General features: G+C 41.3%; 1 protein-coding gene across 4 annotated transcripts; it reads right to left on the bottom strand.

The window, feature by feature from the left end:
• Positions 1-5030: 5030 nt before the first annotated feature.
• SAAL1 (serum amyloid A like 1) lies at positions 5031-17197 on the bottom strand. 4 transcript variants are annotated; one of them, XM_081903931.1, is made up of 13 exons: positions 16650-17197; positions 14722-14886; positions 13896-14009; positions 12890-12973; positions 11402-11481; positions 10111-10170; positions 9578-9693; positions 8686-8869; positions 7743-7828; positions 7450-7650; positions 6835-7031; positions 6385-6477; positions 5031-6177 (listed from the first exon to the last, which is right to left on the bottom strand). In XM_081903931.1, the coding sequence occupies exons 1-13, from the start codon at positions 16851-16853 to the stop codon at positions 6085-6087; spliced, it is 1677 nt and encodes a 558-aa protein (XP_081760057.1). In that variant the 5' UTR covers positions 16854-17197; the 3' UTR covers positions 5031-6084. The 4 variants fall into 4 exon arrangements, with proteins under 4 accessions (XP_081760057.1, XP_081760060.1, XP_081760058.1 ...); XM_081903934.1 differs by lacking the exon at positions 16650-17197 and adding an exon at positions 16349-16634 and having other exon boundaries at positions 14722-14867; XM_081903932.1 differs by lacking the exon at positions 16650-17197 and adding an exon at positions 16349-16633.
• Between the last annotated feature and the right edge of the window lie 757 nt (positions 17198-17954).

Below are 17954 nucleotides of genomic sequence, written 5' to 3' on the forward strand. Positions count from 1 at the left end.
ATGTGACACGTAATATAATCCATGCAGCTAATTAGGGGGATTCTGCTTTTCCTTTCAGCCTAGCGTGAGCAAAATCTGATGTCAGGTAGACCCTGTGCATTACTGTATTGGCAAATGATAACATGGAGGCAACCTAGAGATCAAAGACGACATCATGAGTTGGCCCCTGCCAAGGACACAGGCGTGGGTGGGTGTGCTAAAATCACATGTCTCTACTCTGGCTGAGTGGCTAGGAGCTCAGCTGCCCATCTACACGTTCCTGGGCCACTCCTCTGCTGCTCTGGGTGACTGGGCACAGCACTCAGGCTCCTGTGGGCACCTCAGTGGAGGAATTTGGCTCCTGGTGTGGGCCATCGCAGCAGCCCTACAGAAGTGTGAGCAGATGGCCCAGTGAGGCTTAGAAAGAAGAAAGTTGGAGAAAGCAGGTGAGATTTGCAGGAGGAAAAAGGGAAGGAGGAGGGAGAAGGGAAAGCAGTGAACAGAAGGAGGGAAGGAAGGAAGGAAGGAAGGAAGGAAGGAAGGAAGGAAGGAAGGAAGGAAGGAAGGAAGGAAGGAAGATTGACAGAATGACAAAAAAAGAGGAGCAGAGCAGATCCGACCCCGATGACCATGGAGGAAGTCACTTGTGGAGTGCAAAAGGTGTTGAAAAACCATTTTTTGAGTTTCTGGTTCATGGTTTCTCCCAGCTTGGGAGGTGCCCATGGGGAATGTGTTAGTAACTTGTTAGTTTCCATTCTGTTTTATGTTTTGTACGTGCACACACAAAGAAAAAAAAATAACGTACCAATAGATCTCAAGTGAAACAGATTTGAGCTTTTTGTTACAGTAGGCCACTTGGGGGAGGGTATTGTCCAAAGCAGTATGACACTGCCAAGTGGATGCTACCTAAACCAGTACTGTCTTCCCCATCTTTATAACCTATCACTATATCATGTGTGCTTGGAGATTCACTGAGCCAATTTTAACATGTCCCATTTCCTCCCCAGCCATGCATTGAGCACACTGCACCTGGACGTCATGCTTCCTTAATTACTCTTGCCTGACAGGACAACACAAAGCAGGGCTCCCTATATTTATAGCTTCTTTGTCATCTCAGAGAAAGAGGAAAGGAACCCAACCAGGCAGGGACAGAAGGTCTTTGTTTAATTTTAATTAACTCCACTTCTTTCAAATCTGAGTAAACCCCAGAACCAGAGCAGCCAAGCTAATAATATTATGAAAGCTCTCTGCAGCTTTTCCCCCCATCGAAGGGAAATCAACATTGGGCTACGTAGCATCTGACATGTTTCTCTGGACGTCTACTTTCTGAGTCTAAACAAAAGTTCAATCACTTCGAGGGTGCATTGAGGGTTGCATCAGCACTGCACCAGGTTTCCATAAATGACACTTGTAACTGTTTCCAAGAAGACTGACATTAAACCTTTGAGAGGGAACAACTGGCCTCCCGGCCATTGGTGCTGGTTTTCTCTAGCGGCAAAATGATGGATATGGTGATCCGAAAAGCAGCAGCCAAGGTCAAGACATGTAAACAACACAGGCCCAATGCCATGTGCTTCCACAACTAGAGAAACAGCTTCTCAATGCATGAATATAATGTACCCCATGGGTAGGCAAACTAAGGTCTGCGGGCCGGATCAGGCCCGATTGCCTTCTGGATCTGGCCCGCGGACGGTACATGGACCACCAGTGTGCGCATTCTTTCCCTCTCCCTCCCTCACACGGCGCCTCCTCGCTCCTCTTCCTGGCTTCTCCCCACCCTGCCTAGAATTGGAAGGGAGCTAGGCTTTGTTGGTGCCAGCAGCAGCAGCGCTCGGGTGGCCGCCATTTTAAGCAGCCCCTCTCTGGAGCCCTGTCGTGCGCCGCTCATTGTCCCTCCACCGCCAACCCCTGCCACTCACAAGACACAGGTAAGCAGCCACCGGGGCTCATGGTGCTCTTGCATCATGTTTTTCCCCAAAAAAATATAGTCCAGGCCCCCACAAGGTCCAAGGGACAGTGGACTCACCCCCTGCTGAAAAAGTTTGCTGACCCCTGATGTACACACAGACTCTGACTGCCTAACTACACCATGACTTGCCATTGATTTGCATACGTGAAACATCCTTGAGCAATGGATCAAAAATTCCTAGACCAGTGTTTCCATCCTGCTGTCAAGAGACAATGACTCTTTACAATTTATCACAAAGTTGCTCCTGAATGATTCCATGGTGATAAATGAAATGCAATATGGAAAGTTCTTAAAATAAGCATGATTTTAAAAGATAAAGAGACTTTATCATCATCGCCGTCTTTGACGTCACTGCCTATTGAAGATTTCACACAAGGCTGCATCCATGATGTAGAGCAACATAAAATGTATGTACAGACTTTCTTGTGATTTTCATTACCACCCTATTGACGGTAGATAGGGAAATTGTGTTTGGACAGCAGACCAGGAAATATATTTTTTATGAATTAATTAATTGAGAAATATTTCCCCTTTGAGGAGGGACAGCAGATGGCCTTTAAAACGTACAACTTCTCCTCTACACATGCTGTTGAAAATACCCTGCATGACAACCAAAATAATATTGATACAAGCTCAGGGCCCAAATTAAAAGGCAGTCTGTATCATGTTACACTCCACTTCGCTGCAAGAAAGAGAGATTTTCTCTATCTTGGGATTCTTAAGAAACCAACTAAAAATTTAAAATTCCAAGGAGTGGGGAACTTTTTCAGGTCCAGGGGGCAAATTTGGCAGGTGGGTTGGGCCAAATGGGAAAAACTGGCAGGCCAAGTTTAGCCTGTGGGTCAGAGGTTCCATCCCCGCCTTAAGAGAACAGCAGGGTGAAAAAATTAAAAACAGCTCTCAGCACCTTGATGTTATGCCTAGTAGTCTTCTCTGTGGCACCATCAAACTGTCACATAGGCCTTCCTCTCTCTCCACCCTCAATGCTCTTTCTCTGCATGAATTAAAGTGCACTCAACTTTCCTCAATACCTCCACAGGGTTGGAGAACATTTAAGTGTGCTTCAGGATGTCTGTGCCTTGCCCCCAACGAAGGTGAAAAAAATGTCTTGACATTAACCTACCCACCAGGGCCAGATCCAATTCCATCTGAAAGGAAAGGAAAAGATGCTTTAGAGTTGGGTCTGAATATACATTTTCACCTGAGATACTTGGGTCCCTGGCTGTTGTTGAACTACAACTCCCATCATCCCTGACCACTGGTCCTGCTAGCTAGGGCTGATGGGAGTTGTTGTCCAACAACAGCTGGGGTGCATTTTTGAGAAACACTGCTCTACATCATGCTGCCAGTCAAGGGTAGCCAGCAAGTGAAGCAATGTCATGGACCAGTTGGACACAGAGAAATTGTGATAGGCACCAGCTGGTGAACCCCCAAGGAAAGAAAAGAAAGCTCAGATCCAGGGGATTGGTGGCGGTATGGTGATGAGTGATCCAAGGGAGAAGACTGGGAAGAGGAGATGTAGGAAGCTGAAGAGGTAACAAGGTTTAGAGAGCAGGGAAAGTCTGTGAATCAGAATCTGAATGAGAGAAGGGAGGCCAAGAGGCAGAGGTCAGGTGAAGAAGCCATGCTATCTCCTGCTGCTGCTGCAAGAAGCTCCCCGCCTCCCTGGATCAGAAGAGACATGAAGAGGACAGAGCAGAGAGATGTGTGGGTTTAGTCTCAGATTGCTTGGGAAGGACCAGGGGGAGATTTAGGCAGCTGTAGGAAGCTGGGGGTTTCCAGCCTCCACAACTGCCTCATAAGGGCAAGTTCTACCAAGAGTTGCTGTGCTCATTAGGCCTGGCTCCCTCGAGCAGGCCTTGTTTCTTCTAATACAGAGCACTCCATGTGATTTATTGCTTCTGTAGGTTATATATAAAAGCTAGTTTAAATATCTAATTATTATTTAGTTTAGAATGTTTCTATGCAGATAACAACATATTGCTAACTTTGGTAGAGCAAAGTAACTCCATTTCTCTAAAGGGCATCCTCTTTCTAAAGACCAATATTATTCCAAATATTATTCCAAACAAAATTATACCATGTCAGATTTACTTAGCATACACCCTGTCAGATCGGAACCAGTGAAAATTCTTTCTGACATGACCAGTATGCAGAATTATAAACCTGCAACCAAAAGGATTTTTCTTCTCTCATCTTCCTATTGCTTCCATGGTATGTCAAAGTTATCTGAGAAATTGCATCTATCATGGAGAAATGATTCTGACCTCAGGTAAAGAAAGCAACATTCCTTCCCAGCCAAGTCTTGATTTTCACATGATTTTAAAATCATGATCGGTAGAATACACAGGATAAAATTCTTTAGAAATCTTTAAGGTAAATAGATAAAATACAAACTTCAAGCTTCACAATTAAATTACTACTGGTCTTGCTTTGTTGAAATCAGTGTGCTACTGCCTTTGGATTCTATAGATTGCATCTTATGTGCACTGAAGGATGTAAGGATACCTACCCTAAATATTGTCAGCATGTTTTGTTTGTAGTAACTACAACAAACTGAACTCTGAAGCATGGTCTGGGCTGCAGCCCAATGATAACTGCATGCTTTTCCTGTATGAACCTCTAGCTTCAATCTACAGCATCTTCAGTTAGAATACATGACAGCTGCACATAACAGGCACATCTGAAAAAATTACCATGTACCCCCTGAAATCCACAACATGCAAGGCAGGAGCATGTTGTTCAGAACATGTGTACATCTCAAATGTGCAATTTGGAGTGCTACAATTGCACAAGAAAGCCACAACTACAATAGTGACAATTTATTATTTCATCACCACCATTGCTATAAAAACAGCATGTTATGTATCAATAATGGCATCTAATTAATTGTTCAGTGTCTGACCTGCTCAAAAGCAATGCACTGCTTTACTACTATTATGATAGCAAAATGCAATGATGAATAAAACAGGCGTTGTAGCAAGGAGAAAACAGAGCATGGCAACCATATAGGAATCCAGTTATTCATTAATTCTTTTGTAATTGATATTACCATTAACAGTTAAGGGTTTTTTTTAAAAAAAAATCACTTTATGATAGCATGTTTTCCACCTTGCATACAAAATGACAGCCATTTGAAGAATGACATCATGATTATTAGTGCAGGAGAGAAGCATTCTGCTATTCACATGGCAAACCTTTGTACTCTCTATACAGCAGAATTAACATTAGGATCATATCTGAGGTGCCAGCGGTTTGTTTTTTAAGGATGTACCAATAATGAGTACTAATCAGTTACAAAATCAGTTTTATTAGGTACAGTTAATTCATTCTGGATATTTGATACTACATACTTTAGGGTCGCTGAGGAATGTTAGGTCCTTAAATATAACCGGCATAAATCCCATTTGTGGGCTCTTAACCTCTCACAGTTTCTTCACACATAAGCCTGTTATATGCCTTCCAAAGATGTGACCAGTGTGTGGCAAAATAAACTGATAAAAGCTGTACATTTTTGTCGTCAACAGTCACCCCACACAAGACACACTTTTTGGAGGGTCCTTACAGAGATTGTCCATTGACACAGGCATACCTGCCTTACTGGACAACTGTTCACTGTATGAACGACACCCCCATCTCCATGATGCAACTACACCAGAGAAAACAGCGCCCTTCCTTACGCCAGCAAAGAGGCAGAAAACCTGCCCTCACCCCTTGGTGGCTATTGCCAAGGCAGCCATGTTTTCCGCCTTTCAAGCTTCTGCTGCAGAAAACGCAGACCCAACAGTTAACTTTTAAAAACTACATACAAACTGTTTCAAAATAAACGAAGCATCTTCAATTATTTTGTCAATTAAGTTGAGACAAATAACCTCAATGGCTACTAACAAATAAAACTACGCTAGCACTCCCCCTCAAGTACAGTACTTAGAACTGCAGCTGGAAAACAAGTACTCCTAAAGTCTGTGTTGTATGCCATTCTCCACTGCTTCCATTCTTGCTTTAAGAAGGTGTTCATCTGAGTTTCCTTGCAAAGATGTTTCAGAAATAATGCACGCTTTTTTATTCTTCATGTTGCTTTCTTAAAACAGGAATGAATAGATTCCAAATCTTCCTGTAAAAAAATTAATATGCTCCTATGACTGAAGTCTCAAGCTTGGGAATGCTTTTCTTAAGTTGTCAGCAAGGCCCTGATCGGCTTCATTCAGCACTTCAAGAAAATTCTCTACCTGTGTAAAATAAAATACAAGTGTCAACAAGTTGAGTCAGGTGAACCACAGGAATTGCCAGGCTATTTAGCATGCATCTTGAATAAGATTAATGAACAACTCAAATGGATTATTTAAATCAGGTGTGGCTAACCTTCTTTGGCCTGAGGGTTGCATTTACCTACTGGGGGCAACAGATTTTTGCTTATTTTTAGAGATCATACATACCGGAGAAGAATACAACGGGAGAAGGTTTTTAAACGCACAGGAACATTTCTGTTCATTTAGATGGCTTTGCTTGAGCGCCTCCAGTATGTTTTCCTAGAAACACCAAAATATTATTAGTTCATATAATACACTGTGTGTGTGTGTATTTTGTTGTTATCCAGCTGAATGAACATGCTCATATAGTACTGTATAAAATAATAATAAAATGCTGACAATGCAGTTCAAATGCAAGATGACAACAAATTAACATGCTCCCATGAAAAGCTCCACATGATGACAATGCACACATGGAGCCCAGGTGATCAAGAGGTTATTTACCATACCCTGGAAAACATTTCAAAATGAACGCTGTAACCCATATAAAAGATGATCGTGGGCATCACTGCACTAGTGATAAAACCAGAGCAGAGACAAAAAGCATGTGAATCTACAGGTTCATATGCCTGTTACCTTAGAAAGTTCCTGAAGCACATTGGACAGTAGTTCACAACAGATGTCCTTCAAGATTTTAAAATGAAAATCCTCCTCAGCTGTTCCCAACTTCTCGGCCTCCTCTGACTTGAGTTTGTTGGAGCTTTCTACAGATCTCTTCCCACATTCATCCATGTTCTGCAAGACTCTAATCAGGCTATCAATCAGAGGCATATCTGACAGGTAAAACAAGAAAAAACTTTATGGACGTATGAACTACCATTTTTGGTAATCTGCCCTAAGTAACAGAGTAATTAAAGGTTTTGAGATGTGAAAGCTTTGATGAAAAATGGAATGTGTCTCTACATACTTTATTATAATGAAAACAATGAACATTCCAAGGATTGAAATAATTATTCCCCAACTAAGGAATATAAGACACTAAAAGGGGTCCAGCCACCGAAGCAAATTTGCCCGTACTGGGGAGTCACACAACTGTGGTCTACACAGACATTTTCCTAGATGAACATATACTTTTTCTCATTTCCCATCACCCGTGACCTATACCACAACTCCAGACTGCCACTGTTTTCTATAAAAACCTTAGCATCCCTAAAATATTAGCTCTTGTGGTAAGTAAGAAAATACACTTGCTTTTCTCCATCTTGATATATTCATGTCTGTGTCCATATATAGTCTGTGAAGCGAAGATGGCTGATAACACAGACAAAGTAGAAGCCAAAACTGTCTTCTGTTCATGAACAACAATTGGTGGATCATCGGGCTGGCAGAGTTCATGACAAAACAGATCATACAGCAAGGTCCAAGTTTCTTTTCCATTACCAGGAGTCTGTACTTCAGAATGGAAAAAAGAAATATCTCATGCAACTTGAAGAAAACGTCTAACAAAGAATTTGTTACAATAAAGTGCAACTGAAGCATCCTACCAATAGCTTGAACGCCTTCATCCACTGTGGTGAGCAGCTGTAGGATATGCATATAAACATCAAGCCCTTCTGAACTTTTATCTGTGCTGCAGAAAAGAATCACAAATTATGTTTAGAACTATTACCACCAAGAAATCTGTATGTCTATGTAAAGTGAATATTTTTTACAATATTTCTACCTCAGTTCTCAGTCAATTACTCTTAGGGCGGCTAAACTCAAGTAGTTCTTGAGTTTTCATTTCCAGTAATAGTTTGAACAAGCTATTTTTGTTCAGGTGTGTACACTTGTTCCCTTCTTACATGAACAGACTTTCTCCTTTTCTCCATAGGGAAAAAGCCTATGTGCAGGCAGACAGAGGCACAGTCCTCTTATAAATATGAATACCCTTGGTACAGTCTTCCTAACGCTTTGGCAGGTAGTTCAAGTGTGGACTTTTTAAAAAATAACATTTTGGGCACCCATGAAATGGTACACGTATACCCAAAAGCTACTATGCATAACACAGACTAAAACATGTGAGATCTGGGTTCAAATCCCCTAATCAATGAGTCTCATTGGGTAACATTGGTCTAGTAGGATAAAATGGGGAGAAGGGAAACTATGTATGCTGCCAAGTGTGGGATAAAAATGTAAATACCATATTTTTTGCTCTATAAGACTCACTTTTTCCCTAATAAAAAGTAAGGGGAAATGTGTGTGCGTCTTATGGAGCGAATGCAGGCTGCGCAGCTATCCCAGAAGCCAGAACAGCAAGAGGGATTGCTGCTTTCACTGTGCAGCGATCCCTCTTGCTGTTCTGGCTTCTGAGATTCAGAATATTTTTTTTCTTGTTTTCCTCCTCCAAAAAGTAGGTGCGTCTTGTGGTCTGGTGCGTCTTATAGAGCGAAAAATATGGTAAGTAGCTCCAATATCACATGCATTCAGATATGGGCATATACATACCAGATTTGTTTTACAGCTTCAAGCAGGCAAGGTACAATTTTGAAATTTGGAAGCTCATCTGGAGAATCATCTGCAGGCTGCTCCACTGACTGACAAGAACCTTTCTTAATCCAGTTTAACATTAATTCTTCATCCAAGTCAAACAACTTGTCGACCACCTCACCTATTTTCACTAGCAACTCCACTGTAACAAAGATCAAATCTCATTTATATATTGATGAACTAATGAAATAAAATTTACTCTTGCTCACTTCTTAGAAAACAACACAAAGAAAACAGTTTCAATTTATTTATTTTTTGTCTGGCTTCTTTTGGTGATATCTGTTATTGTGACTTACTTTTAGTGTAAGCTCCTTGAGATCTTATTTATTATTTATTAGTTCAAACATTTCTATATAGCCCCCCACATCTGTCTCAATACAGTTGTAAAGTACATACCTATAACCACTTCCACTTGTGCAAAAAACCACCCAGAACAACACAATGGGGTGAGGGGGTCGTTCCATCTGGAAAACCTGCAATGCTTGAGTGGAATGGAACTTTTGTCATAGCGCAACATGGAATTCCACCCAAAGGCTGTATTCAAAGTAGCACAAAGATAGTTTCATCCACATACGCACTGCAGCTTGCCAGACGGAATTGGGTCCCCTCTTACAATCATGAGTGGGAAGGAGACAGCTGTGCTGGTTATGATAACAATGCATTCAGAAGAATTCACCAAAAAGAGTTAAATAGTTATTGATATACCTCAGTTAAAATGCCTGGAACATTTTTCTTAAGAAATATAAAAACATTCAATTGATAAAAGAGTTATTTGAAACATGCTAGCCTTTTCATAAGGAAACAAAAAGTGGCCTGACAGGAGCAATATTCAGATTAATTTATAACATACCATTTGTTGAACTAGACATGATGAAACATACACAGTCATACACTGATGGACTTTGTCGAATTCTTTCCACCCAAATATTGGCCACCTCAGAGTGGCAGAGGCAAGTTAGCAACAACCTAAAGGGGAAAAATCACACTTAATCACACTTAAAAAAGAAAACCAACATTTAGGCTGCAATCTTGGAAGTAAGTCCACTTGAAGTCAATGGCACTTGCTTCTCAGTAGATAGTAATAGGGTTGTACCATTGATTTTAACTCCATATGTGTAAATGAGGAATGTCTATCAGAGTTACAATAAAAATGAGAATCTGGGATACTGGTATCAGTTCAAATGTGATTTTAGGTAGAAAAGAAAGAATTTGGAAGCCTGAAAGTAAGGCCTATTGTATTCAATAGCTTCCAAGTAAGTATATGTAGGATTGAAGCCTTCATTCATGAAATTAAGCACACCTGCTAATATTTCATTTACATGCACTACAACTCAATACTTAGGGGTAGCTTATGCTATTTTAGTTACTGACAAAATAGCTTACCTGCTTGTTTCGAGGAGAGTAGGGGAATCAGAATCACATAAACGCTGCAGCACCATCTGTCTGAAAAAATGTCAACAGATTGAAAATGAGGAGAGAGCGAGGATTAATTTCCCATACATTTTTCTGAAATTTTGTCCAGACGTACGCCACCACATGCCACCATCTCCTAAATATACATCTCTAATATTTATAGCTGCAAGAATAAAGAACAAGTAAGCTGGGAGGAATTTCTTTATCCAAGTATAAGATGAAGTGGGACAATCAGTCACAAAGGGCACTAGCCTACAACTCTGTATTCAAGTTCTTGATTCTTGATTCTTTCTCAACGGCATTTAGACTGGTATTCACTAACTAATTAAAAGAGAAAAATTGTACATAGACAGGAATAGCCTTGCTACTACCTCACAAGTCTGTAGTACCAGCAATCTGCTAATTGTAGAACAGCAGTGATAAGGTCATTGCCAGAGAGTTTGGAAGAAATGAAGGGCACTGCCTTATGCAGGATCAGACCATTCATCTGTCTAGCTCAGTACAGTCTAGACTGATAGGTAGTGGCTCTCCAGGGTTTCAGAATGGGGTAGTTCCATTTTGAGGTGCCAAGGGTCAAACCTAGGACCTTCTGTAAGCAAAGCACATGCTTCTCCAAGCGACATATCACTCAAATTGCAGTTGGTGAACCATTCACTCCTTTAAATCTGTGTCATTAAGTACAAAAAGAGGAAGTGTAACTACGGAGAAGTTAGAAGCTGCTGAAAAACCTCTATTGGAAAAGGACTGTGCATAGTACAATCTGAATTGTACAAATGTTATGCTCTTTTCCACACTCCCTCCTGTTCTCCTTCAAACTGTTATATTTCAGACATTCAATTCTTTCTCCAATCTTTCAGACACACTTTCAATACCTCCAAGCTCTCCCTCACCATACTTCTGCCCTCCCCACACAAATGCATAGAAAACCAGGTCTCAGTCTATCAGTTCCTTTTCTTACATTTGCTCCATAACTCTTGTGCTTTGACTCTGACTCCTGCCACATCAATGACATTCCTCTCACTAAAACCTTTTCTATAATGAAGTAAAAAACTTACAGAGACATCAGACTCCTGCGTGCCCTTATTACCAATCACCCTCTTGTCCAGTCTTACAAATGTTAATATCTTGAATCTGTTTTCCCCCACTCTATAAAGAGCATGTCTAGTACACGTGCCTGTCTAGTACTTTAACAACAATTAAGAGTTGAAACATTTACAGTTTCAAAAACACCGAGAAACCAAGAACAAAGCATACTACTTACCCAAGGTTCTCATGTTTACTAATGGACAGGCATATGTCTTGGCAACAGGCCATATTGCCCAGTATTCCCACACAGATTTCCTGAAATGCCAATATAAAGTAGAGCTTACCTACAGTCAGAATAAAGTACTTAAGGAGAAAAAGAATAGAGGAAAAGATTGTAGCAGAAAGAAAAATAGTTTCAAGGAATAGGACAGATGTGCTTTTGACCCTTGCTTGGTCTTCAGCAGCCATACAGGCTCAGAGCAGAGCAACATTTAGCCATGTCTTCTTCTTTGGCAGTGGCTAAATTCAGGTGCTCCAAGATATTTTGGAAGAACATGAACCAATTAAGTATTCCCAAATAAGAAGAAAGTTATTTGCAGAGTAACACTGTGTGTTACTTGGTGTGTGTGAGAGAGAAATGTATACTGTCAGGGCCAGAACACAGCAGATCAATGGAAGTTCTGCTTTTGTGAGCCAGCATCTTTGTCATCAGCAAACTCCCAAATCCATCTGCACCTCATCTTCCTATTACCTTCCTCCTGGAGGCAAGAAGCTGCACTGCATCATCAACTCCCAGAGGCCAAAAGAGACTGCCTTCACATTTCTCAAATTATAACGTACTGCTCTGTGGATTTTAACTATAAGCCAATCATTGCTGAGAAACAGACTTATAAGTGTAAAAAAAGAGAGGGGGAATTGCCCGCAAGTCTTTTGCCTTGAAGAATTGTGTTTCATTCTGGCCAACACGGGTGAAAAATTATACTGTCAAATTTGAAAGTGCTTAGAAGATGGTTACAGAAAAAGGAGTCAACAGTAGTTCATCCTTTCCCCCATAAGTGTGATACTGCCTGTGATATGACTGCACCCTGACACATGAATAAAAATAGCCAGATCTCTTACCTTCCAGCAGAAAGTGCAGCTGAATTACTAGAACAATTCAGCAGTGACACAAGTTGCCAATGCAGCCTGTTGAACTCCTTACTTAGAAGTTTTTAAAAATAATTTTGGAGGAATGAGTATATGAATCAAAGAGCCAATCTAGGAGGTAAACCAGACTAGATGATCCATTGTGACCCTTACAACCCCACAGTCCTATGACTAAAGGAATCTTCTAATTATCCTAGCTTTTCAAGCACTGGGCTCCCCTAATTTAAGAAGCCAAAAGCCAATGTAATCCCCCTCCCCAAGGATTTGGCAGCACTGTCTTATGAAGAGATACTTTTAATTTTATTGGGAGCTACATTAGGCCGACTGCCACATTATCAAGTTAAGAGGAATCAGGCTTTATAATAATATTATGCAGAACTGTGACTAAGAACAAAACCTGCTGTAAATTGAGAAATAGGCCTTGATTCTATATTGGCTTGTCTACTGGTAGAGCTGAATACCAATTCTTTTCTATTTTGCCTTTCATCTACACCTGCCTACATAAGGCATATGGATCGCATCAAAAAAGCACAATGCATTATTAATAAACAGGGTACAGAGTCAAGAGATGACTTACAGTAAGCCGAGGACTCTTGGACTTGGCAAAGACACCCAAAAATATATCAGGGGCATTAAACTCTTGTAGAAATAAAGCAACATCCTGAAAACAAGAATGGTTATGTATCAGTGGACGATTACATGAGAAATGAAATTCAGTTCACTTTGAAAAGTAAGGCAGTCTTTCATTCAGATTCAGATGATCACTACACATACCCAACTATAAGTAGCTATCTTGTCAGTTCTTATTTATCCAGTGCATTAACACTTGTCATTTTAGTCCCTCCTACACTGAAGTTAATGATTATCTATAATGATATATCCATTAATAGACATATATCCAATTGCTTCTTAAATTAATACAAGATATTAAGAAATTGGTAAGAAAGCCAATAAGGTCCTATGTATTTTGCTGAGCTGGCCCAGATTATTCCCACAATTCCTAACAACTCTGTGATGGACAGCAGTTTTTCCACACACATGATACGCAACTTGACCAGCTACAGTAAATTGATATTTCAGAAGGTACTCATCATTCATCTCACATTTTTTTAAAAAATTAGGGCAGGAAAAAAACTTCCAAGACAATATACAATGAGTGAATATCCAGTGTTAGTCACACTCAGAATAGGTCTACAGATTTTAATTGGCCCTACTCTGAGCTTGACTAACACTGGATTTTGCTCAAAGAGAGTGCTAACAGATAGCACAAAACAACACAGTCTCACAACTTACACATTTTAGCAGCGCTGTTCCTAGCCAACAATAGCTATGCATGATTCTTCTTTGACAAGCTTACTGGACACTAAAATATCTAAGGAACAGAAACCAAACGTCTCCCAGATAATTGCAAACCTTTACAGAATATACTTATTTTATTTTATTAATTTATAGATATCTTACTCTAAAAAAACTGAAGTTGTTTACAATAAGGCAAACCTTAAACATAGAATAAAACAAAATACATATCTGCAAATATCTACAGATAACAACCACTAAAAATATCCAAATCGCTAAAAACATACCTTATCCATTGACATGTCCCATACTTTGCAAATGTCATTTTCCAGTTCTTCATCTAGCTCCAATTGTTCTTCAACATTGTTCAACTCAGATTCATCTTCCTTAGAGCTAACAACCTTCCAAAGAAAAGAAGAACATACTGACAAAGGAACCAAAGTAGAACAATAAGCCATTGGTCTGCTGAAACACACATTGGTCTGCACTGCACAACTTTTCTCCTGTTTGACCCATAAGGAGCAACTTCTACCCAAATATGAAGTATTACCTCAATACACTACTGTTTCAGTGGCCTGAGTGTGAGCAATAAGTTTATCACTAGAAATCAGAAATTATGTTATTCATTATAGCACAAATAAAGCATAACTCCAATAAGATTTTAATTTAATTTCACTTTGCATTTGCACCAGCATGGCAAATTTTAAATTATCACCTGCCCACCTCAGTCCACCCATCTTTACTCAAAGACAAGTCTCACTGATGTCAACATGACTTAATTCCAAGCAAATACAAATAGGACTGAAGCCTTAGAATACACATTTCACATTTCCAATTGATATCAGCCACCACTGGTTGGAATGGACCTCGAATATCATCTAGTTCAATTCCCTGCAGATGCAAGAGATCAAGCATTTACTTAGACAGGGCTTCTTCCCATCTATTTTTACCTGCTGTTTTATACATTATATGTTTTATAGACTACATATTTTTCACATATATACACATTCATTTTAAAAGCTTCTAAAACTAGACATTGTACAATTCAAACATATTGTTTGTTGCCCTCATATCCAGTTTGGCCATGAGTGGTTTCATATGTATGCAGCATACCTCAATAAGTTTTGTAAGGATGCTGAAAAACCAGTGTTTGCTGTAAACTGTATTTCTAATAGAATCCCCAGGAACGACATCTTCCTCGTCGTCATTGCTGGAAGGGGGTGATGGATTCCTGTCCATATTTGAGTAACACAATCCAACTGCCAGATCCAAAGATTTCTAGAAGTGAGCATAAACAACAGCAAAATATTTTAAAACCACAAAGGCTCGTCCCAGCACTTATTATTCCTTAACAGCTGTCCACGGATAAGACCAATATGCTTTATATCCAAAAGATACATGCACATGTGCCTCCTTTCATCCAAAAGCAAAGCCTTGCAATCGCTTCCTCTCAATTAAAGCCTTAAAAAATGTTTTGTTAATGTGCACGGCAATCACACTGTGGGTTTGTAAAAATTAAGTACTGGGCACATGAAGTGGGGAGGTGGTCCTTTGGAACCTAGGAAGCCCTTCAATTAAAAAAGAAACAAGGCCAATTCAAATGCTGACACACCTGCTGACAAACCTACTGCGTTTACTCAAATCTAATGCCCATCTTTTTTGGCCAAATTATGCTGCGAAAATCAAGGTGTGCATTAGATTCAATGGCACGTTTACTGTACCTTTGCCAGGAAATACTTTTTTTGGTTTCAAGGTTCTGAAAACTGAGGTGCCCATTAGATTCGATGGTGCATTAGACTCAAGTAAATACGGTACATCTTGTGGGATGTGGTGCTGGGCCTCCCACCAGCACACTCTTTCCCATAGGACTTAATATGAAAAGCACACAAAACACGGACACAGAAGACATGTATTCACCTATCCTTCCCGGTTCTTCAACAGCTCTTTGAATGAAAGGCAGTGTACCTAAACCAGGCATAAGCAAACTTGGCCCGCCAGATGTTTTGGGACTACAACTCCCATCATCCCTAGCTAACAGGACCAGTGGTCAGGGATGATGGGAGCTGTGGTCCGAAAACATCTGGAGGGCTGGGTTTGCCTATGCCTGACCTAACCCTGCGTTTTACAGAAGTTTGCTCCGTTTTTAACTTTTAAATATGGTTTTTACTGTGGAATTTTATGTATTTCTGTTGCAAACCGCTTTGCTACTTTTTAATGAAACAGCAGCATATAAATACTGTATTTGTAAATAAATGACGGTCCTGATCTGCCCCATTGGATCTGAAGCTCGCAACATCTATAATCTATTGAGAGGACTACCTAGAAATTAAATAACATTTCCAAACAATCCCTTGGATAGGGCATCTCAAGGTGCAAGTAAAAAAGAACGGAGAAGAACAAGGGGGCACCACTAAGATGATGAGCGTCAGCTCTAACCATTAAACCAGGCGGCTCCAAGGGCTGGCGCCCACCCTGAACCTTATTCATCCTTCTCTCTCCCTCAAAGCGCGAGGAAAACTATTTAAACCCAAGCAATCAAGATGAGAGCTTTCTCTCTTTTTAAATCACCTCACGTGCTTCCTCGCTTGAGCCCTAACACTGAAAACACATTCCGGGGATCAGATTAAGCCCTGGCAAGACGCCCTCGCCCCCGCTAGACCGAAAACCAGGGCAGAATCCGCCCCCTCAGCAATGATTCCCACAGGAGCCGCGATGTATCCCGAGCGGCGACAGGAGGAACCTTGGCTCGTCGCCGCCGCCGCGTCTTCTGCTTCAGCCCCGACAAGTTCAGGCCGTCCGTGGGAGACGCGCGGCCGCCGCCGCCGCCGTTGTTTACAGGCCTCCCCGTCCTTTCCCGCCTTCTCTCTCTCTCTCTCGGCCAATGAAGCAGCTCCAAGGATGGGAGGAGGAGGAGGAGGACGGCGGCAAACCTTCGTAGGCCCTCGGAAACTGAGGCGGCTTCCGCCAGGCCCTGGAGGCGCCGGAGGCCTTGCCTCTCCCTCCGCCCGGAATGGAGAGCAGCCACACAGCCTCGCCCTCACGAAGCGAAGCGCCCCCGGGCGGCGGCCTCTCGAAACGCCCGGCAACGGGTGGCCTCGGCGTCCCTTTTTAATACTGTAATAAAAATTCCCTTTCCCCGCAAAGGCTTTTTTTAAAAAAAATTCACGCAATGATGGTGCACGTCCTCGTGCGAATGGAACTGTCGGGTCGAGAAAGGAGTTTCCTGGTTGATTCTCCGCCTTCATCAAAAGCAGACTTTCCAAGAAAAAGAAAAAAAAAATCGCCCACAAAATTTGACTGGAACTTTTTCAAAGATCCAACATGACTAGGAAATCCTAAAATGAGGATTTGAAGAGCCGGGTCTCATTTGCCAGTTGTTGCTTTTGTCAAAAGTGGGTGGAAATGAAAGAGTGCCTGGAAGACAATCAGTGTCGTTTTTACCTATAAGCTAAACAAGCTATAGCTTAGGGCCCCACTCTCTTGCCCCCCCCCTCCAAATTTCACTATTAATATACAGTGGTACCTCTGGATGCGAATGGGATCCGTTCCGGAGCCCCGTTCGCATCCAGAAGCGAATGCAACCCACGTCCGTGCGTCGTGATTCGCCGCATGCGCGATGTCATTTTTACCATCTGCGCATGTGGCAAAACCCAGAAGTAACGCACTCCGTTACTTCCGGGTCGCCGCAGCACGCAACCCGAAAATACTTATCCCGAAGCTACTTCAACCCGAGGTATGACTGTACTTCTTAATTGTATTTCAGTTCAACAATTACTTTGATAAAATACATATTTTGTTATGTGCAAATGGCTTTAGATACCTATTAGGTCCATAAATGACCATATAGCATATATTCAACACCAAAAACAGCAACTATTTCTTGTTGACAAAGGACAGCTGGACATATAAAGGGCCCCATTACCTTCAGTAGCTTAGGGCCTCATCACACTTAAATCTGGCCCTGAAGACAATGCGCAACTGGCTCAAGCCAAGAGTGGATGGCTCTGGGAAATGACTGCCCAATTTATGCCATCTGGGCAAGGAGGTCCTTTCTACAAGGAGCTGGTTTATTGCAGGGAAAGGAAGGAACTTCCACCAACTTTGCAAGGATTCTGTTCCCCTACCCCCCAGGAAATAGGTTGTGTTCAAACTTGGGGGGGACGGGACACTGGCAACTTTGTTTCAGTGTCATGGAGAAATAACTTCAACTTTTTGGAAGACATATTTCCCTTTTGTATTCAGCAATATTGTCTCCTGCCAGCATGCAGAAACTGAAAATATCATACATAGGTGAAAGAAAAAAGAAATGTATGCTACTCCATCTTTATTTTGATTCCTCAAAAATC

Source organism: Podarcis melisellensis (assembly GCF_964234715.1).
Source record: "Podarcis melisellensis genome assembly, chromosome: 1".
In the NCBI taxonomy this organism is placed as follows: Eukaryota; Metazoa; Chordata; class Lepidosauria; order Squamata; family Lacertidae; genus Podarcis; species Podarcis melisellensis.